The sequence below is a fragment of the Podarcis raffonei genome, chromosome 1 (genome assembly GCF_027172205.1).
Source record: "Podarcis raffonei isolate rPodRaf1 chromosome 1, rPodRaf1.pri, whole genome shotgun sequence".
In the NCBI taxonomy this organism is placed as follows: domain Eukaryota; kingdom Metazoa; phylum Chordata; class Lepidosauria; order Squamata; family Lacertidae; genus Podarcis; species Podarcis raffonei.
The window spans coordinates 60,801,498-60,825,032 of record NC_070602.1 but is presented as its reverse complement, the minus strand read 5'-3'; the positions used below and the strand labels follow the sequence as shown (position 1 = coordinate 60,825,032).

General features: G+C 41.3%; 1 protein-coding gene across 6 annotated transcripts in view; it reads right to left on the bottom strand.

The window, feature by feature from the left end:
* The window catches only part of ANO5 (anoctamin 5), a 63,286-nt gene that overhangs the window by 13,719 nt on the left and 26,032 nt on the right, over positions 1 to 23,535 (bottom strand). For 2 of the 6 annotated variants that reach the window (XM_053389237.1, XM_053389263.1), the window contains 11 exons: positions 22,465 to 22,509; positions 19,874 to 19,987; positions 14,176 to 14,244; positions 12,306 to 12,590; positions 10,757 to 10,870; positions 9,210 to 9,325; positions 7,949 to 8,083; positions 7,465 to 7,570; positions 7,312 to 7,372; positions 6,025 to 6,176; positions 3,314 to 3,391 (listed from right to left, as the gene is read on the bottom strand). In XM_053389237.1, coding sequence (XP_053245212.1) covers positions 3,314 to 3,391; positions 6,025 to 6,176; positions 7,312 to 7,372; positions 7,465 to 7,570; positions 7,949 to 8,083; positions 9,210 to 9,325; positions 10,757 to 10,870; positions 12,306 to 12,590; positions 14,176 to 14,244; positions 19,874 to 19,987; positions 22,465 to 22,509 — 1,275 coding nt within the window. Of the gene's footprint in view, positions 1 to 2,741; positions 2,817 to 3,313; positions 3,392 to 6,024; positions 6,177 to 7,311; positions 7,373 to 7,464; positions 7,571 to 7,948; positions 8,084 to 9,209; positions 9,326 to 10,756; positions 10,871 to 12,305; positions 12,591 to 14,175; positions 14,245 to 19,873; positions 19,988 to 22,464; positions 22,510 to 23,535 lie in introns of all 6 variants that reach the window. The other 4 variants (XM_053389254.1, XM_053389272.1, XM_053389246.1 and 1 more) reach the window with 3 other exon arrangements.

Genomic DNA, 23,535 nt, shown 5'->3' with positions numbered 1-23,535 from the left:
AACATTTTTGCCTGGTTCTCCAGCTGCATCTGTTCCTGGCCAGAACCTCTGGTAATATCCTGGATGGATTAGACACATTATACATGGGGCAACCCCTCAGTGTTATACACAGGGCTGCCCTTTAAGACTATATAGAAGCTTCAATTAGTGAAGAACTCAGCTGACACAATTTTAAGTGGCTCAACCCAGTTGATTCACAGTACTCTGATTCAGAAAGAATTGTCTCGGCTACATGGTCACAACTGGGACCAGTATTCAAGATGGTGATATGTACTTGTAAAGTCTGAAATGGTTTGGGTCCTTTTCTGCAGTGGTACTCCAACTCTGGAACACCCTCTTCAATGCTGGTAAGCCTTTTGCTGACATTGTAATATTTCTGGTGCCTCTTGTATTTGGCCAAGCATTTCAAAGGGCTATGTTTGCTTTTGCTTTTTGTAGCTTTTCCTGCCTATTTGTTTTCAAGGTTGGTTGTTTTTAATTGTGTTTGTGTTTCATATAAGTAATTGTTTATGCTTATTGTACATTGCCCTGGAAACCGCTAGATGAAGGGAAATTTAGAAATAAGTAGAATAAATGTAATCATGTCTTCAGTCTAAAGTGGTATAGTCCCAACAGAGCAGTAATATTGTCTTTTTCTGCTTAGCTTGTCTGTTAGTACACCAAGCAAAATCATGCAAAGCACACTAGTGGCATGCTGTTTCAAAATCCACCAATATCATGTTACAATTTCATTGCACAGATATGGTAGCATTATAAACATTTGTGTTTATAACACATTATCCACATACTAAAGATCACTCAATTTTTTTCTGTATTGAAATAGAGAAAGTTGAATTGATTCAGACGTAAATGATGCAATCCAGAACCCAATTTCTCCAGAGTGTTTTGGTCAATAATAAATGACTACAGGTTATAGGGAAATTTTATAATCAAGCATTTGAACAATTCAAAATAGGGCAAAATTCCCTTGGTCTACAGATAACTACAGAGACTGATTATCTAGATCTGGTTTCAAGCCTAGTTATGGAACAGAGGCTCTGTGCAAGGAACTGTGCAAGGACAGTGTGTCCCTGTTGGCTCTGCTAGACATCTTGACAGCTTTCAGTCCATCAAACATGGTATTCCTCTGGGCCACCTTGCAGGGATGGGACTTGGAGGTACTATTTTACAATGGCTCTGCTCCTTCCTGGAGGGACTCCTGTTTGACACCTTGGACATTGGCCTGCAGAGTCCCCTCAGTGTTCTCTTCTGTCCCTTGTGCTATTTAACATTTACATGAAACCACTAAGAAAGGTTGTCTGGAGTTTTGGGGTTCATTGTCACCAGTATGCTGATGACCCAGCTCTATTTCTCCTTTCCACCAAAATCCAAGAAAGCAGTCTCAGATGCAAACCAGCGTGTGTCATCTGTAATGGACTGGATGAGAGGGAACAAATTGGAACTTAATCTAGACAAGACTGAAGCACTATTGGTCATTCAGAAGGCAGAACAGGGAGTGGGGATTCTGCTTGTGCTTGATGAGGTAACACTTCCCACAAAGACAGTTTGGGTGTGCTCCTGGAATCCAGACTGAGCATGAATGCCCAGGTTTCCGCAGTGGCCAGGAGTGCATTTGCACTGTGCCAACTGCACCCATTCCTTGAGATATCTCAATTGGCCACAGTGACACATGCCTTAGTTACCTCCTAATTGGATTACTGTAAAGCGCTCTAGATGGGGCTGCCTTTGAAAAGTGCTTAGAAATATCAACTGGCTCAAAGAGATATGATCAGATTATTGACCAGAGATAATTATAGGAAGCATAACCCTTTAGGGAGCAGTGGAACAGCTCCACTGTCTACCAGTCTGTTTCTAGACACAATTCAAAGTGGTGGTTATGACCTTCAGACGCTACATGGCTTAGGTCCAAGCTACCTGAAATAATGTATTCCCTCATACAAACCTGCTCAGGTTTTGAAATCTTCAGGAAAGGTCCTTCTCTTGGTCATGCCACACTCATATGCATGGTTGGTGGGGACACAGTAAAGGGCCTTCTCAGTAGCTGCTCCCAGACTCTAAAACTCCCTCCCAGGAGGAGCTAGACTGGCTCCCTCCTTGTTGTTCTTTCATCAGATGGTAAAAACTGTCTTGTTCCAACAGGCTTTTGGGAACTGCTTTTAATGAAAGGGCTGGTGACATACCATTTTTACTGTAACTATTTGCTTGTTCTAAACATATTTAATACACGTATATAGTTTAATTCTATCAGTGTTTAATTGCTTTTTAATTATTATTTTTCTATGTTTTTAGTGATTCTTGTTTTTATCTGCATGCTGCCCTGAATCCCATCAGGAGAAAAGGTGGGGTTTAAATAAATACAATAATAACAACACAGTCAGTGGCATCTCATAGATGTCATCTTAAAAGTAGGTTCCATTGAATTCAACAGAGGTTATTCCCAGGTATGTGGGTATAAAACTGTAACCTAAGTCACTATATTCATCATCATGAATAATGGACAACTAAATAAAGTCAAATGGATTGATTTGGCAGAAGAGAGAGTTATGGATTGTATGCTATACGATTCAGTGTGTACTTTGCATGACAGTAAGAAAGAAGAATGTTAGTTACAACCCCTTGTAGTCAGAAGCACAGAGAGAAAGATACCAACAGCAAAAGCATTAAGGCATGTTAAAATTCAAGCTTAAAAAGTGATGCGTTGCTTGTTATGCATTACAGTGATGATTCAAAAGGATGCTCACCCAGAACAACACTGTCGTTCCCGAGATGCAGAATCGTATAGCCTGGCTAGTTAATGGCAAGTAAGGCTCCAACTCCTGAAACAGTCAAGCAAGCACAGCACATTTCACCTCCCGCAGACATATTCTTACACTGAACACTGCAGAAAGCAACCTCAACCACTGTGAGAAAGCAAACACACCCCAAGAAAATAGTTTTTACACTCCCAAGGAATGCATGATGTAGCACATTTCATCTTATGGGAGAAAGACAGAAATGGAGGAGTCCATATGTAGATGAGAAGCCAGTCATCCAGAGCTTTTAAGACTTTGCCAAATTTACAAGACGGCCAGAAGGCCATTTTTGTTTTCCTTCTCTGTGATCTTCTGAACAGAAGGGGGTGAATGCAGTTCAGTTTCCAATATGCCCAAATTACATGACAGGAAAAAAATATGTATGTTTGGATTGGACTAGCTATTGCTGTTAAGTGTTGTCCTCCATTCTCTCAGGTCTTTTCATTGCTTTCCCACTTGAAGAAATGGCTCTTTCATTAGTTGCCACTCTAAGCTGCTGAGTTCACGCAGCCCTGTCTTACCCAAAACAAAATTCCAAAGTACAACAAGCTCAGTTTCCCATAGTCATGTATGCTCTTCCTCTTAACCAATTCTAATTCCTAGAATAGCAGACCAGACAATTTAAAAAGCAGTAATTAAAGAACAGAAAAGATTTCACTGTGCCACCATCACCTGATACTAGTGCTACTCATGTCTGCAGCTATCTAACCAGGAAGCATCCAATTAACCAGAGTTTCTCATTTCATCCAAGCCAGGAAACTAGGGTCACCACCATCAGTTTAAATGCAATGAGAAACTATGGTTAATTGGAGACTTCCTGGCTTGATTGTTGCACAACACAAAGGGAAGAATGGAAGCAATTTATAACAAAGGTAAATGGTTATGTCCAGGCCTTAAGGCTAAGGCCTATGCAGTAGTAAGTCCTTTGCTGCCTCTCACCTGTGAAAGCCAGTGGAAGGAGAGCAAATAGAAGGAATGACAACAGAGAACTGAGCACATTTCAAACCTGGCATCGCCTCTGGAGATGTCTGAGCTCAGTTCAAAACTGGCTTAAGGTGTCTTCCAGAAAAGTGTTGTTCAACCGCACACACTCCTCCCCCATTCTGAAGTTCAGTACCATCATAAGTAATAATCTCCATGAGAGCAGATCATAACCCACTGTGACCTAGCTTAATGCTTTAAGATTGATTACAATGTTGCTAGACCTGCGAGTTAATAAAGAGGGCACAATTCTGATATAAGTCTATGGAAGTGCAAAATGACCGGTGACCAGCAAAAGTCTCAAATTAGTGTAAGTAACAATGAAATGTAGTTGTACAGTTGAAGAATATCAGTGTTCTTTTCAATCTGCAGATATAATCTTTAGAGCCTCAGATCCTTCACATTTTCATTGTCTAATGTAACACAGCAAGAACATTCAACTATAATTTGGTTAACCATTGATTTCTTTCATATCTGGACTGCTGACAGGATGTTTACAAATTTCTGTAACCTAGAACCTTGACAAATAGATAATAGATGATTTAAAGGAGAGGGAACAAGGTTTTAGCTTTCTTTTTTTTTAAAAAATTAACTAGGAATTAAAGCAAGTGACTTGTAATGATCAAACACATATTTAAGAATGTCAACACATTTAGACTTCTCATTCTTCATGAGCTTCATGTACAAAAGGAAATATCTAAGCTAGGATAGATAATAATATGTAATATAAATCAGGATTCCTCTAACTTGTAACCGTGCTCAGAGGATACCTTCATTTTGTCCCAAAACATTTTGCCAATCCATTGTAAAGATACTGCAAAATCATCAACTTGCTGATTCTAACTGGTATGTTTTATTTCCTTTGCTTTAATTTTTTTTTTTTTTACTTTCTATTTTCCTGTAGTTGAGCAGCTTTGACGGAAAGGCAGGATAGAATTTAACAAATAAATAGATACATTAATATTACATCCAATGTAATCACATTAACACCAGATAATTGTTCCTTAAAGCACCAGAGTTCCATCATAAGGATCAGGCTTAGTGAAACAGACATTTATTGCATCTGAAGTAGAATTGTAGCCATTTTGTCTGTTATTTTCCCCCTTTGGTTTAGCTGCCCAGAAACTCACGGCATGCAGACAAAAGCTTATCAGCAATTCAAACACTCAGAAGAAGCACATGCTGTAGGACCCTAGGACTGTGTTGCTCTAGAATGCAGGTGTGAAAACTGCATATTTGAATGCATCCACATCAAAAACTACCTATACTTAGAGAACAACTGTTTCAGGAAAAAGGCTAGGTAGAAGCTTTCCATGTTCAGTATTTTTGGGGGTATGGGATAGCATTCAAACATGCAACTGTTAAGCTGTATTCTGAACCAATATAGTCTCAAGGAGAGCAACATAAGCTTTTTTTTCTCAATGGTTGAACCAATTCCTATAGAAGAACAAATCAGTTAAATTTGCCCTCTTGAGCTCCTGCCTTTCCCTACTGGAATGATATATCTTCTTCTTCTTTGGCGATCACTTGTAGCCGAGTAAGATTGTCTTCCATAAACACAGTTTTAACAATGAGTCCGTAAGTGATTGTGGATAACAGCATTTGGAGAAAGCCTGATTCTTTTCAAATCCATTTTATATCTGTCATTGGATCCCATATATTAACCCTAAGCACCAGCAGTTGATTTCCCACCTTGTTCTGAAACATTTACAGAATTATAACTTTCTGGACCCTGTCAGAACAACATGCTTGTGTAATGTTCTGGCATAATTCCTTCTTAAGCACTTAAGACATGGCATAAAAGGTAAAGGGACCCCTGACCGTTAGGTCCAGTCATGAATGACTCTGGGGTTGCGGCGCTCATCTCACTTTACTGGCCGAGGGAGCCAGCGTACAGCTTCCAGGTCATGTGGCCAGCAGGACTAAGCCGCTTCTGGTGAACCAGAGCAGCGCATGGAAACGTCATTTACCTTCCCGCCATAGCGGTACCTATTTATCTACTTGCACTTTGACATGCTTTCGAACTGCTAGGTTGGCAGGAGCAGGGACCGAGCAACGGGAGCTCACTCCGTCGCGGGGATTCGAACCGCCGACCTTCTGATCAGGAAGCCCTAGGCTCAGTGGTTTAGACCACAGAGTCACCCACGTCCCACAAGAGATGGCATACTTGGTCTTAAATACGCAATGGGTAACTGGAACTTATGTATCCCCCAACCTCCATGTGATTTTTGTTTTCTATTGCTCAGGTTACCTGCGTTACTGGATTCTTCCTTTTTTGAGTACATTTTGCTTCATACTCTGGCCTCAGTTGGAGTTGTTGCTGTTCCTCCTCAAAATCAACTAGATCCCATTCATACTCAAGTCGAGCTTGCCGACGCTTCCAGAACTCCAAGAAAAGTGTGACTGCAATGAATAGAGTATGGTGCAAACAAAAATAAGAATAAGAAATGTCTAGTAGCAACTGAGCAAAACCAACAGTCCCAGATGATACTTTCTCTATTATCTTTGTGATGGATTTGATGTCTATACAGTACATTAGTTACATAAAAAACTACTGCAGATTCCCTGGAGAATCCATTTCTCATTTTGATGGAATTTTTGGAGCTGTGACAAAGTTAATCAGATTCATTACTGTCTGCATATTTTTGCACATTGAGGGTTGTACCACTCCATGGGATTTGGTGTGCTTAATAATATGGAAGCGCTGTTCAGTTCCATTGAAACAAATAGGACCCAAGTTATCTAAAACATGCTTAACTTCCTCTGGATCAAACCCAGTGAATTATTGCACATTTACATATATCATTACAGAATGATATTTATAGCATTCATACTATACTTACAGAGGCTGAGATCTAGAGTTGCTCACCCAAAAATAAAAGCAACTCCAATCCAACAAAAGTAATATCTGCCAATTCCCCCCTTTCCCCTGCAATCCCCCCATGTCACCTCCCACATAGTTCAGAGCTGAACACTTGGGGGGGGGCATGTGGCGCTGTGGTCTAAACTACTGAGCCTCTTGAGCTAGCTGATTGGAAGGTCAGCAGTTTGAATCTGTGTGATGGGGTGAGCTCCCATTGCTTTGTCCCAGCTTCTGCCAACCTAGCAGTTTGAAAACATACCAGTGCAGGCAGATAAATAGGTACCACTACAGATGGAAGCTTTTCCATTGTGCCAGAACCGGTTTAGTCATGTTGGCCACATGACCGAGAAAGCTGTGGACAAATGCTGGCTCACTCGGCCTGAAACGAGATGAGCGCCACATCCCATAGTCACCTTTGACTAGACTTAACCATCCAGGGGTCATGTACCTTTACCTTTTACTTTATGTTTACAGAGGGATTCATGAGGGAGTCGTGAGCTCTCCCTCTTTCCCTTTCTACCAGAAGGAGCATCCCATGAGTGAACAGTCACTCACAGGACCAAGTCATAGTCTTGTTGTCAAAAGTGCCATTGACTTGCATGCACTATGAGACAAAGCTAAAGCTGACCCACATGGCTTGAGTGTTATTTAAGTAGCACTAACAAATATACTCACCCCAGATCCCCATAAAGATTGCAAAAAAGAGGGTCGCCACATTATCAAACAAATGGGAGTACTGGGGAAAAAACACAAATTAATAATTTGAATGAAAACAACCATGGAAAAGCTATTTTTGAAAAAACAAAAATTGCAGCAATGACTACAGACCTCTGAAGACTCACACGTGGAGTTCAATCTCCAGTAATCACATTTTTGATCACATAGTGGGCACATGATAATCTTTCCCCCAATTTCGGAGTCACATATTTCTTGGCTGAAGGGGACAGATAAAAGTATTTAATTAAGCAATAGACAGATAATTTGTGTTTTTGTGCAGATGCTGATATTTGACTTTACGAAAGGAATATAGAGAACCCGTTCCCTCTCTTTCAGTGCGCAATATTCAGCAGGGCCATACTCACAATAATGCAGTGGCACATAGTTCTACATCTGGATCATACGTTTAAGCTAATGTTTCTGTACAGTGGCTCACAGGATCACTGCACACAATGTTACAGAAGGCAAGGGGACTCAAGCTTTTCAAAGAAAAAATTGATCCACAACAATTAGCATTGAAGTGGACAGGACAGCTGTCATCAGTCAACTGGTCATGATTCAATCTAACCAACACGACCATGTTAATTACTCTTACCTACTCATATTTTCATTCATTGTAAATGCACCATACAGGAAACAGATTAATCCAACGATAGCGGCAAAGAACAGCATCTCAGTGTAGAACCCCAGCCAGGCAAAGTAGATTCCAATCCTCTCCCCATAATACTTCCTGCAGGAAAGTAACGTGGAATGGAATGTAAGGGAATGCAAGAAACAATCAACATCTTAAAAAGGGGGAGGAAAGGGGAGAAAAGCTCGGAAGACTAATTGCAAATAAAGATACAGGGCTAGATTTGGATGACAAGTTTTCAGGCAAAATTCAAAGGAATGCTACTGAGTTGACTGTAAAACAATTCTCAGAAATTCTTGTTCTTATTTGTGCCCTAATTACATGGATAGCTAGTTTTTGCTCATGTGTTGCCCAGCAACCAGATATGATTCTCCCTCCCCTCATTTTGATTTTAAAGCTGCCTTAGACCCTGGCATGAAGCCATGGAAGTGATGATATGAACATGGCCAGTGACAGCACCTTTAACATCCACAGAATGTTGTTTAGCATAATTGGTCAAACAGCCAGTTGGGAATAAGCATATAGAAGCTGAACACCAGAGAAAAGGAATCTAACAGTTCAAAGTACATCCTTTTACAGCTATACATTGACATTGTACCCTCACCTCAAACAAAATGAAGCATTTGGTGGGGGGGAGGGTTACTTGGAAAACAAATCTGATTCTCTAGAGTGTTGATAATGAGGGAGACCACACAGCCCACCCCACCAGGGAGGACAGCCCACAAATGGAGAATGGCCAATGAGAAGGTCCTGTCATGGGTCAGCAACAACAGGGCAGCGGGAAGTGGCAGCACCACCAACAGGGTCTCTCCTGTGAATTGTAGTGATTGAGATAGTGGGCCTTGGGAAAGGTGCTCTTTTAGGCACATGGCCCCCAAGCCTTTTAGGGCACTGGTACTAATACCTTGAATTGGGCTGAAGAGCTCACTGGCAGGCAGTGCAACTTTCAGGATTGACAGAACATGGTCCTATCAGGATGCCCCACTCAACAATCCAGCATTCTGCGTTAGCTGCAGCTGCCTGACCAATTTCAAGGTCACTCCCATGTAGAGCACACTGCAGCAGTCCAAGCAGGAGGTCATTAGATTGTGGACCCCTAAGGCCATTTTACAATTTTTGAGGTTTCCTTGAACTATGGAATAATCTACAAATTAAAGTAGGTATATATTGCAAGGCAATGCAAAAGCTGGAGCTTTCATTAAGACAAGAGTACCCAATTGCTCACCTGATAAGGTCCAAGGGCTGTTCTTTGAAAAAACGAGGAAACCTTGCCCATTCTCTGTAGAGGGTGTACCTTTCATTTTCACACTTCGGGTCGTTCGCCCTCTTCCAGTACTGGCACTGTGTCAGCGTGGACAATGAAATAAAGCAGAAATAAAACAGATCAGTAAACGGCAGCATGTGTTCTGCAACACTGGTTCCTCCTAAATATGTACCAGGATAACATATGTAGAAATTGGTACAATTCTATGTATATGACAGGCTGGGGGCGGGTGGCAACAAATAGCTATTTATAGTATTAAGACCAACAATGTGGGCATTCCTTAAGAACAAGCACACTTAATCTGAAACTTGGGAACCTCATCTCTGCCAGGTCTAAATAATACATCCTTTAAAACTTAACTGACTGTGGGGCAACAACAAGCACGAGTGGATGGCAGGGAACTAACTATGCTGGCACCCCTGTGGCTTACCAGGAAGGAGAAGGGAAGGGGCTGTGCAACAAAGAAACTGGGATTGTGCAGATGTACTCCTCCTGCCAGTGTGTCATCAGAGCACAGACCTTCCTGCTGCCTGCCTTCCCCACCCCACCCTACCCTGGCAAGTTGCAGTGATTCTAGTGCCAGGAACATGTTGTGCTTACTCCTCCAGCAATTAAGGCACTAATTATTTTTCAAATTCTCAAACTATTTAGGCATAGAAGTTCAGGAGTCTTGCAATATGCAAGCCCAACTTTCAAGTCTGTTGTGTTAATATACAAAGTGCTGACCAACTTGTATTCAGGAAACCCTATATCCCATCTTGATCACTGAGATCATCAGGAGCCAGGCCCATCTTACAGAGGCCCGACTGGCCTCTACCAGAAGCCAGGCTGGTTGCAAGCAGTGAAAACAGTCTTCTAGCAAAGATTCAGCAAACACCCTTGCTTTTGATTCTGATGTTTCGCTTGAAGGAATCTCTACCTTGTTACGCAGGCAGGTCCATGCAACTGCTTAATTTTTTTTTTTGAGCAATTAGGAATTAAAATGATCATTTTGTACTATTTTATATTCCATTGCATATATTGTTGCATTGTATATATTGCTGTTCTTGTTATATCACATGAACCGGCACCGTGCAAGTATTTTTATGAATACATAAAAGGCCACAATTTCCTAACATAGTTTCTAAAAACAATTATGTGCCCCATTCATATATAAACTGCTAAAAAGAAAATCCAAAAATGGGCTCCAGTGAAGCACTTGTTGTATGCCGCCAGAGGGCGCTTTGACACTAAACTTTAACCCTGCAATAACCATCCCAGTTTGACAGCACAGTTGTAATTAACCTTCTTCCCCTCCTCGCTCTTTTCCCGAGGCTTGCACAGGTGTTATGTTATGTTATGTTATGTTGTAAGCAGTTTCCCATAGCAGTAGTCACAATTACAGAGAATCACACATATTATGTCTTCCCCAGGAGGTGTTACTTAAAAACAGATAAAGTGAGGTTTGGAAAACAGGGCAGTACTCTGAAATGAATGTATGAATGAATGACAAAAAACAAAACACCTACATCATGAAGAGGATAAGCAGCGGTGTAGGTGCCATTATTCAAGAGCCGTTTGATTCCAAACTTCTTTTTCCCTTCTTCTGTTCCATATGGACACCTTGTTAAAATATAGAAAACCTAAAAGAGGGAGAGAGAAACCAATCCCACAGTTTAAAATGACTATTCTATGATTATCAGGTAATCTAATTTTCCTTCGCAACTGTTCTTCACCGCAGTGCATGAATACAAAACATTTTCCACACTCCAAAAATAGATATGTTAGTCAAATAAAATTACATTTGACCTTTAAACTAATTTATTAACCCATTACCTTTACAGACTATAATAATAATAATAATAATAATAATAATAATAATAATAATAATAATAATAATTTATTATTTGTACCCCGCCCATCTGGCTGGGTTTCCCCAGGCACTCTGGGCGGCTTCCAACAAAGATGAAAGATACACTAAAATGTCACATATTAAAAACTTCCCTGAACAGGGCTGCCTTCAGATGTCTTCTGAATGTCAGGTAGATGTTTATCGCTTTGACATCTGATGGGAGGGCGTTCCACAGGGCAGGCGCCACTACCGAGAAGGCCTTCTGCCTGGTTCCCTGTAACTTGGCCTCTCGCAGTGAGGGAACCACCAGAAGGCCCTCGGAGCTGGACCTCAGTGTCCGGGCAGAACGATGGGGGAGGAGACACTCCTTCAGGTATACTGGACCGAGGCCGTTTAGGGCTTTAAAGGTCAGCACCAACACTTTGAATTGTGCTCGGAAACGTACTGGGAGCCAATGTAGGTCTTTCAAGACCGGTGTTATATGGTCTCGGCGGCCGCTCCCAGTCACCAGTCTAGCTGCCGCATTCTGGATTAGTTGCAGTTTCCGGGTCACCTTCAAAGGTAGCCCCACGTAGAGCGCATTGCAGTAGTCCAAGCGGGAAATAACCAGAGCATGTACCACTCTGGTGAGACAGTCTGCAGGCAGATAGGGTCTCAGCCTACGTACCAGATGGAGCTGGTAAACAGCTGCCCTGGATACAGATTTGACCTGTGCCTCCATGGAGAGCTGTGAGTCCAAAATGACTCCAAGGCTGCGCACCTGGTCCTTCAGGGGCACAGTTACCCCATTCAGGACCAGGGAATCCTCCACACCTGCCCGCCTCCTGTCCCCCCAAAACAGTACTTCTGTCTTGTCAGGATTCAACCTCAATCTGTTAGCCGCCATCCATCCTCCAACCGCTTCCAGACACTCACACAGGACCTTCACCGCCTTCACTGGTTCTGATTTAAAAGAGAGGTAGAGCTGGGTATCATCCGCATACTGATGAACACCCAGCCCAAACCTCCTGATGATCTCTCCCAGTGGCTGCATGTAAATGTTGAAAAGCATGGGGGAGAGGACAGAACCCTGAGGCACCCCACAAGTGAGAGCCCAGGGGTCTGAACACTCATCCCCCCCCCACTTTCTGAACACGGCCCAGGAGGAAGGAGCGGAACCACTTCAATATAAGGCTCCAGAATGTTGAATTGCACCTCATGTGTGCTGATGTGTCGGAAGTACTCACAATTCTGTTCCGGACAGACGGGGAGAAAAATGTATTCTCATCTTCAATGAGGTAGAGTTCTTGCCTTTCTTTGCTGAATGGGGCTGTGAAGTAGTCTGGTTCTGGGTGCATCACAATTTCAGGCAGTCTAAATGGCCAAGATATCCAATCCAAAGGGTTTTCCGCAGTACAAGGGATATCATTTTCTTTGATGGGCATTTTTATGCTCAGCACTTCAGCATATGTGATCAGAACCTCCCATGGCGCATGAATCTTCACAAAGTAAGTTTTGCCATTGTCAGATTCCTACGAAGGAAATGATAAGGGTTGAGGTTAAAACAGGCAATACTTTCATATTCATACATCTATAAAGAAGCTTCACATTAAATACAGATATCATCTATGGGAGCTAGGGCCACTGCATCCATGTGGTAAGCAAAAACAAGAATACTTCGGGTGGTACTGAACTCCTGTGACCTGCCAGTGCAAATATTTCCACATGGGTAATAAGACTTTCTCTCCTCTTTTAAACCCTCCACAATGAGCATCCTATGCCCTCACTAAATCTGCTCCAGAAGGTGAGGGAACCCCTGGAACAGATTTTTTTTGGGGGGGTGCAGAGTGAAGAGAAAGGGAGAACATTTCATTACCCATCGAGAAATCCTTCCTCTGATGAAATGAGAGACTTAGTGCTACATTGGACTCTAGCACAAATATTTATTTAGCCTTTACCACCATTTTTAATCCACCATTACAAGTGTTTCTGGGCGATATACATTTCTTAAAAAACAAAACGCCATAAAATATAAACATGCAAAATAAACCTTTAAAATATTTTTTAAACTTCAGACCAGAAACGAGTCCTAAAAGGCATATTTTGAACATAATGAGAAAGTGCAGTTTAGAAAGCATGTGCTTCTATTCTATGTCAAGCAGCCCTGTTTGCTATTCATCTCATTAGTCTTCTAGGTATTTGATAGTATTTCTTTTGGACTATGATGTATAAAATGTTAAGTTACATTTAAAACTCACTGAAACCAATAGCACTAACTTGTTCTATTAATCCCAGTGGGAGTCAATCATGACTAATCATCTACAGGCAAAATGGGAGAATAATCAAGACCAAGAGAAGTTAGTTGTGCTCATCAGAAGTGGTCCGTATTCTGTCTCCATACAAAACCTTTATTTTGACCACAGGCCTGAAGATTTTCTGCATGTACAACTCAATGCTCTTCTAGCCCTTCTTTTTCCTTTATTGTAGGCCTTTAACAAACCTCCCACTGTTGATAGCCGAAGGATTACAGCTTATCAACAAGATCTACAAAGAGGCTGTATTTCAATGGGGCTACCCTTCTCATCAACCTGTACCCCCGCACAACAAAGGATAATGGGCCCAAACAAACCCTAGGCACACCTGGAATCAGGTGAGCTCATAATCAGAGCAATTGCCATACTTTGAGTTAAGAAAGTGAAATTCCTCTGCCTTGAAACTACTCGCTGAGACTTCTCCTATAGAAGCATTGTTGTTGCAGCTGGACTGTGCAGTCTCCTGATCCCAGGTATGTCTTGGGCTTGCCAGGCAGAGGAGCAGGGATATCACTGTAGCACCTCTCCATGTTGTTAGGCACTGCAGGGTTTTGGATGACACCTAAAGGTCACAGAACCTCTCCAGGAATGGAATGCATCACTATTATTTTCTGATCAGCATCTAGTACGCTGTTAACAAACGAATCTTAAACATGCTGCTGGCAGGGAGGTGAAAGATGCCGCAATTCAATATTCTATTTCCTAGCAATTCTATTTCCTAGCAATTTCCAAGCAGAGTTCTTCATCCCCCATCTAGTTTAAGCATATGTTCAAGAAGTAAGAAGGCATAATAATGCTTCGTTACCTTCTTGTCTTCAGTTTCTAGTTCCAGGCCAGCCTTCTCTAGATTGTTCTCAAATTCTCGTCTCCTTTCCTGAAGGAATACAAAAGGCTCTTTACTTCTTATTAAAATAGTAGGTGCATTTAAATCGATAAATACCTGTTATGTGTCAAAGAAATGTTCTCAAGGGCAGCCCAATACAAAGCACAGTGCAATAGTCTAAAAATGATATTACCATTCTCTTGGTGACAGTAACCACATCTTGGGTCAAAAAGAAGAGAGATCATAGCCAGCTTACTAGCCAAACTGTCAACCGGCCATCTCCCTGGACATCCAGCAGCAGAAAAGGCATATCATTTAAAGGGATGTTTTTCTAGCTAGATGAAAATGTCCCTGCCTTAGGTGACCATTTTGCATTGTTTTCTGTTTTATGGTAGGACTATAAAGCACACCAACACATGTGTAAAAGGCAGTAACTAAACAAACAAAAATAATATTTATCAGCACCTATTTAGAATGACTTGAACAGTTTCCTTAACAGACTTCCTGTTTTATATTGTAGACCCATCCCAAGTTCACCCTCAGGGTAACAGTTGAAGGCAGACTTCAATTTCCCATGGTACAGTTTTATGAAGATAAAAAATAGGCACCAAAGTCCAGTGATTAAAGTTAATGATTCCGAAAGAAGTTTAATATAATGAACAGATAATACATGTTATCTTAGAGAAAAGTTGTGCTATCAATGTAAAAAGAAGTTCACTTTCAGATAACAGTGCTGTTTGCTCCTAACCTTCAAATAATCAGCAAAGTGATAACATGTTTACAGTGTATGTATTATAATTCAGGGGTTCTCATGCATGGCTTGCGTTTTGTTACGACTCTTTGGAGGGCATCATCAATAGTCTCCCTTTCACATCTCTCAGATGTCCTACATTGTAAAGAATGTTTTGCATTTGTGATTACTGCCTACAAGATGGCACAGTCCACATGGGGGGGAGAGAGAGACAAATAGAACAGGGCCTATTATTTTAGGCAAATGATTACTACCATTTTGCTTCTTTAGTAAAATCAACAAGACTAGCACCAGGAAAATCTACTAGGTGGACAAACAATAAGTGAAAATGATATGTGCAACAGTGGATAAATTCCAAACATTTGCCTGTTTCTAATTTGTTGCCAAAGTTTGTGTTATTTTGATCCAGGTAAGTCAACACCAGAAATACCAAAAACAACTAGTGCTTTTCTGGTTAGATTACAAAATTTCCACAGTAGGGGAAAGGGGAAGGTTTACTAAGGGGGAAAATAAGACCAAAATTCATATTCTGAACATGAACCTCTCCCTGTACTAAACAGACAAAACATAACAGTGCAAGTTATTCAAAGAATAACTTTACCATTCTACTTTCACATGAGGGATATTTCTCTGGAGTTGTCTGCCTGTGAGAATCAAGAAACTTGATGCACTACTTTTCAAGCCTGTTTTCTGATGTGGCAATTTTTGCATAATCCACTATTCTTCATGTGAATCTTAGGGAGATGTATTTCACAATTGCACATGTAAATTGGCCCAACTTCTATAGCAGTGGCATGTTTACCCAAATAAATATGCTTAGGCATGCACTAGAGTGTGTTGGCATGCAGCATTGAACCAACTCTTTCTATTAGACAGCATTTCAGCTCCTCATTGATACATTTTAAGGTTCTGCTGAAAATGGAAGTGATTTTTAAAAGTTTTCTTTGTATGAAAAATTAAGTGCTCCACTAGCATATGTCTGCAAAACAAAGCAAGCATACAGACTTCCAGGCTGTGCAGCTCTCAGATGTTTTCCCAAGAATGCTTCTATTCTTAGCCCACAGAACATTGCCAAGTCACTGTGCTGTAGAAAGAGCAATGCATGAGATTTCCTAGCAGTTACTGTACAGTATGACACTGCATGCATTTTTTTTCCAATCCTTAACAAAGTGTCAAGCCCAAATCCATTATAACAGCAAAATAAAATAAAAATCCATGGTTAGAGTTCACTGCTTAAGCGGGAGACGTTGCTAAGTAAACCTTTACGTCTGACAACGCCTCCAGCTTTGCTTCTCCCAATGACATATAATTGGACTGAATGTATTCAGGCAGTGGGCAGATGTTAAAACTAATATCTCTATTAAGATTAGTCAACCTTCTAGTTTATTTCCAACAGAGTAACCCTCAAAAACATTCCAGATGATCTTCAGTCTGAGAGTTTTTAATGCAGCAAAAAGAAAATCACTTGCTACAGTTCCATGGTTTGGGCTTTTTAAACCAACAAGAAGTCAAGCTGGGGTCGACACAAACTGGGAGAGGAAAGCAGTCTCTCCATAATTTTTTCTTTGAGGACTAGTCTGCCATCAGCAATGGCCTTGATGCTGTACTAAACTCTCCATTCTTCAGAAACGAAGGCCTCACACAGTCTCAAAAAGAAAGGAACACAATAAACAACTCCCCAAGGAAAAAGACAATGAAACTTGAGCAGTGTTGCAAAAGCCCAGTCTTGCTGTCTGAATGCAACTGAAAGATTTAACTATGGATCAGCAAACTATCTTGGGTGCATAGGCCTCATGTACAAATGGTTCCTACCAGGTGAGACCACAGGATGATCTCTTTTCTAAGGGTTACATACAGAATATGTGTATGTTATCTATGCATTTTTTTAACCAAGTAATACTGTGCAGTAAAGATCCTAATTAGCAAACCTAAGGATAACATGCCATGTATTATCTTGTCTCTTTACATTGCATTCTGAAAGCCATGGAACAATTGAGATGCAAAAATAATATGGCATATGTAGTGCTTTAAAAACACACCCAACCATCCTATAATAGAACAGTTATCATCAAATTGCACAAGAACAGAAATATGACAGTGCTCAGTCTGTGGCATTAGAGATATGCTACACTGGATAAGGGCATCCAAATTACTCATAGCCTAATCTTCAAACTGCCATCAGAAAACATGCAGAACAAGTCAATTTAAAAAAGCAAAGGCAACCTAAAAAGCCAAACACTTTCTAGTGCTGCATATTACAATGAAACTTAAAGTCATGTAAGCAAACTCCAGGAAACTGCCAAATGATTCAGTGAATGATCCAATTATTCAGCCATTGGAGCCTGCAAGTCTTCTGCATATTGCCTAAGACCATACAGACTTGTATGTTGAGCAACAGCTATTAGCCACATTGTGGGATTCATATATTCCTCACCTGATTCTACATAAGCCAGGGTCATAGTTAACTCAGTTTAAACTCACTGAAATTAATGGACACGACTAATTTAGGCCCATTAATTTCAATAATTAGAACGTACCGTATTTTTCGTTCTATAGGGCGCACCGGCCCATAGGACGCACCTCATTTTTTGGGGGGGGAATGAATAAAAAAAAATTATTCCCCCCCCCCCAGCCGCGGCTGCCGCCCCAAGCCTTGCGAACACTTGCCCGAAGCACAGGGAGCCCTCCGGAGGGCTCCCCGTGCTTCGGGTGACAGGCTGCCGCCCCAAGCCTCGCGCGCCCGTCAGGACCTCCCGCCGGGCGCGCAAGGCTTGCAGACACTCGCCCGAAGCATGGAGAGCCCTCCGGAGGGCTCCCCGTGCTTCGGGTGACAGGCTGCCGCCCCGAGCCTCGCGCGCCCGTCGGGACCTCCCGCCAGGCGCGCAAGGCTTGCAGACACTCGCCCGAAGCATGGAGAGCCCTCCGGAGGGCTCCCCGTGCTTCGGGTGACAGGCTGCCGCCCCAAGCCTCGCGCGCCCGTCGGGACCTCCCGCCGGGCGCGCAAGGCTTGCGGACACTCGCCGGGGCTGCAGGCTGCTGCCCGCAAGCCTTGTGAGCCCGCGGGAACTCCCGCCGGGCTTGCAAGGCTTGCGGATAGCTTCCTGAAACCTGGAGAGCGAGAGGGGCCGGTGCGCACCGATGCCTCTCGCTCTCCAGGCTTCAGCGAAAGCCTGCATTCGCACCATAGGACGCACACACATTTCCCCTTCATTTTTGGAGGGGAAAAAGTGCATCCTATGGTGCGAAAAATACGGTAATTGGATATAACCCCCTGGTCTCCAAGGGACAATAGTATTATCAGTACAGGATGGTAGCTGGGATCTCTGAAGTACTGTTGTCCCAAGAAAATCATGTAGGGTTACACCACCAGAAAACAGCTCTGACCAGGAAACCAATTTAGTGTACAATCCCCTCTATTCATTGCCAAGTGACTGATTAGCAATAGGCAAAGCTGTCTCTGCTTTCTCTGTAGTGCAGAGGTAGCCAGTGTTGTACCCTATAGATGTTGTTGATAACTGCATGGCCACGGGTGAGGGAAACTGTAGTCTAAGCATCCGGAGAGCTCCACATTGGCTATCCCTGCTGTTGTGTATAACAGCTATATGGAACTAGATGTGGTACAAAGTACCGAGGCCAAAGTTCCCACCCCATCTTAGAAGATAAGATTATTTCTATGCTTTTGTGGATAAGGAAATCTAAATCGCTTACAGCCTGGTTCTCAAACTACTCTGGCAGCATTGCAAGTCACTAGATATGTAAACAAAAAACATTTGCTGAAATGCTGTTGTTTATTATTAGTTTACTGGACCCCTGAAAATATATAGTATCTTATGTAAGCTATGCAACAACATATGTTTCCAATACATTTGGAAATAAATTGTTTTGATTATAAAGGCAAGTCACATTGAGATGGAGGTCTATTTATTTTTTTCCTAACAGAGTTTCAGGGCTCCATTACCTTGAGTTTTCTTGCAAAAAGTCAGTGTCTAAGCATACATTCCTCTCCTACATTGAGAGAGGAATCCAACATTGCAGTGAGGCAATCCTTCTGTCAGGTCAAGCATTTTGGCTTGCCGAACAAAACAATTCCCCCTCTTCTCCCCACACATGCTGTTTCAGTGTTTCTCCCAAAATCCCCCAGAACCAATTTCAGGGGGCACGCGGAAAAGGGAGGGGCTGCTGCACAAGTGGATGTCCTTACACAGGGCTTCTGCTGATAGGATTCATGAGTTGAATCCCTCCCAGAGACTTTTCTACCAGCAAGGGAATGAGGGATAGACCAAGAACACTACAGCACCTAAGCATTCCCATTTGTGCAATGAAGGACCAGTTGGCTAATTTCATACAATTAAGGGATGTACATATGCTTGACATGACTGCAATCTCCAACATCAAGAGGAACTGCAAACAATCTTAACCTTGAGTCATTCACTATGTCTGTTGTTGTTTCACTGACTATTTGAAGGGCAACACAAACTATGATTCTATGAACTGTCCAATTACACAAAATAGTGCTCAAACCTGAAGTCAAAATGCTGCTATCGTCATCAGAGAAAAGAAGCTGCTGCTCCCCACCCTTCCTTTTAGGATAACCACACAATTGCTGCAGTTCAACTGGCACCACTCAGCACATCTATACTTTAAAAGCTATATTATGATTATTTAGAAGATATATACAGGCATTAACAGAACTTTACACAGATAATATTAAATGTATAGAGCAGAATCATTAACAGTGAAGAATGCAACACTTAGAGTGGCATCCTGACACTTCTGAAGAAGTAGATGCCAACTTAGAACAGAAATTCAGACAGAACTACATCATGCCTCAGTAAATTGCTTGGAGCTGGTCATACAAGAGGCAAAAACAGGAAGCAACCATTTGTGTCCTAGGTTGCTCCATCAGAAAATGTCATAAAAGAAACTTACCACTTTTTTTTCTCCTTCTATTTTTGGATCATCTACATATGCAAGTACGAAGTCTATTCGCCGGACACCGTCCCTGAAGAAAACAGAGTCCTTGCTTTGATGTCGTTTATCAATCTATATAGAATATAATGTACACTATTAATATTTCTGGCTGCTTATAAACATGGCAGAAAACAACACATCTTCCAGTTTGTTTCAAGCACTCAGTCTCCTATTTCCAAAAGAAGTATGAGATTTATGAAATAACTTGAGGGAAATGCTTTCTAATTCATGGATGTAGTGTGTGTGTGTGTGTGTGTGTGTGTACTCTTCCCCTTTACACTTCCTCGCATTTGCCCTCTTCTATTAATCACTAATTTCCAGACAGTCACTCACACTACTGACCCCTCTCCATGCATGAACAAGTTCACACACTCCCATACATCACAGATGTTTTCAAGTCACACATTTGACTGAATGAAATATATGAAAAAGAGCATCTGAAGCCCATTGCACATAAATGTTATTCACCTGCCATACATCAGACATGTTAAATGCAACATACAATGACAAAAGACAACAATCTTTAAATTCTTTTTACATTTTGTCTAAATGTCTGCTTTTAGAAGCAATTGCAAACACTGAAAAAGTTATTTTAGTCCTAGCATAATTTTGTACTGTAAAATAATAACACTCTGCTGTTAAAACAACACACTTGCAATATGTGAAAGCAGGAAGCACAGCAGTGGTTCTGAAAGTAAAGAAAATCTGTCATTGTTTTTTAAATAAATATTTAAGAAGGCAACAGACGCTTAGCAACAAAATCTAGTTGACTTTGGATTCTGCAGTAACAAATGTGGGAACAAATTTGGTACATAAGTAATGTTATAGAGGTACTTGCTTCCATAAAGACTCCATAAATCTGGGAGTGGTGTCTTTTTCAGCTAGTTTTAATTTTTTTATGCACTTAGAAGATTACTATTAATCGCATAGCTGTAAAGTGATTTTCCTTATGATTTGCTTCATAATTGGCTTGACTATTCTGAATTTCATTAGTGAAATCTCAGGGCTTGCCCAAGAATTCTCCAACAAAACTTGGAAAGACCAAGTCAAGGAAAACTCCCTGTCAGTAGCCTTCTATTGCCAACCCTCCAGTACTGTGTCTCCCTCCCCTTCCCAAATTTACTGTGCAAGGAAATAGTGAGGGGAAACAGTTGGCGAGAAATTGGCGATTATATACCCTGGACAGCAGGGGTGCCTTAAGCTAGAGGCTTCCTTTACGGCAAGGCCTTCCTAAAGCTATCTCATTACCAGAGTAAATTTGAGATTTTTTTTGCACCACGTCAAGTCCCTTATGAGTTAGGCTAAACTTCAGTAGGGACCTTGGATGGCATTGCAGGCAGGCAAAAAATATTTTTATTTAACCAGACATTGCCCTTCTGAGTCATTCTTCTCGGCTGCTCTGTGTTTTAAATTGAATTATGTTTTTAACTGGCTTCCGCTGTTTGGATTTCTTATCTGATTTTACTGTACTATTGTTTATGGTGTGTGCAGTCAAGCCAATTGATTTTGTGGACTTTAGTGCTATCTGCCTTTGTAATTTTTTTATGGATAGGTGGAGAACAAATGCAACAAACAATAAAATCCTAAGTTTACCTTTCTGAATTCCACTAGACTTGGTGCCATCAGTAGTAGCAGCAGCAACCGTATATAGAAATTTAGGCTATATGCAATGCCAAATGCTTTGCAGCACTGGTTTTATTCATTCTCACGCAAGGTAGCTCTTCATTTTCATTCCACTATGAAGCCCATATTATTATTTATTCTGCTAGCTGAATTTTGGGTGTATGTGAGAGACAGAGTTTCAAGTGTCATTTGCACCTTTTCATAATTTTGCTACAATGTCATATGTTGCTTTTATCACACTGTTGAACTGACTCTTAATTGTGCTTTTTTTCCATTTTATCTTATGGGATATCCCTGAGCACTTTATTTCTGTGCGGAAAGCAGACTCATAAATCACAACAGCTGCTATGCAAATGTTCATCTAATGCATGGTGGTTGGGGGCTTGAAGGAAATTTGGTCCAATACAGCAATTGCAGTTTCTCCCAACATATGCATGCAAAACAGAGCTTAAGTTAATCTACAATTAGGTTTGTATTCAGTACCTTGCAGTTGGTACTCAGTACCTTGCAATGATTAGAATGAGTCTCTAGTAATATCAAGTTCACCCTAATACAAAGGTTTTCAATGCTGAAAAACCCTGGTCAGAAATTTAATATCATATAATGTCCAATTGTCAAATAATTGGATAAGGTTTGCAGTCACGTAGGCAGAGCTTTGATGCTGTCATCAAGTTTAACATGAAATTATGTTAGGGTGGCTGTGGGTTTGTTTTGTTTTAAGAAACAAGCTAAAAATCACTGATCATTATTGGGGGGTTTCTGGTCTAAATTCTGTTCTTGTTTATATTATGCAAACTACTATTCTTTATTTAAAGACTATTGAGGCTACAAATTTAATTCCCAATTAACCAGAGACATCACATAGTGAAGCTTGTTATCACTGCAGCCATCCAAGCTATTAGCAGTATCAGCTCTCTATGGTTTACCCTGAGACGTTGCTTCAGGAACAGATTGTATCTCCTTCCAGCCTTCTGGAACAACCAACAGGGAATTAGCATGTCACCACACTATTTTTTAAAAAACCTAAATCTACAATTGCATAAAGTCAGGAACAAGACTCATTTTTCCAGATCAGAAAGTTATGGCTGCAGTAATAAAACCTGCCATAATAAAGAATACTTATTTCAAAGACAATATATGCTTACATAGACCTTAAGTTCTAATATGTATATCATACATTCAAGATATCATTTTTGGAGATCTGGTTCTTAAATTCTCTATAACACATTCACAACAAGAAAACAATGTGCTGCAAGAGACACCCATGGACAAATACAGACTGAGCATTTTGCATTCAATTCCTGTTATCGCAAGAGCTGGAAGTTTACAATCAAGGTAATTTGATGCCAGGAAGCTATAGCTCTACCTGCAAACTTCCCAAGTTGCATTTATGTGTCCACACTGAAATATATGTGATGAAAGGGAATTGAACTTGCCCATTGTATGACTAGTCTGTCCACATACGTAAAAAAGAAAAAAAGGTAAAGGACCCCTGGATGGTTAAGTCCAGTCAAAGACGACTATGGGGTTGTGGTGCTCATCTCGCTTTCAGGCCGAGGGAGCAGGCGTTTGTCCACAGACAGCTTTCCAGGTCATGTGGCCAGCATGACTAAACCATTCCTGGCACAACGGAACACCTTGATGGAAACTAGAGCACATGGAAATGCCATTTACCTTCCCGCCACAGTGGCACCTATTTATCTATTTTCACTGGCATGCTTTCAAACTACTAGCTTGGCAGAAGCTGGGATAGAGCAACGGGTATTCACCCCATCGTAGGGATTTGAACTGCTGACCTTCTGATTGGCAAGCCCAAGAGGCTCAGTGGTTTAGACCATAGTGCCACCTACGTCCCTTTCTGTCCACATAGCAGTAAAGGAGAACTTTCAGAGCTATGTAGTGGGCACTGCAGTTATTGCTATCAGAAGTATTTTTCGAAGGAAAAGGAGGCATTCCATGCAGGGGCGGCAGTTTCCCATGCTTCTAGTTACATGCTC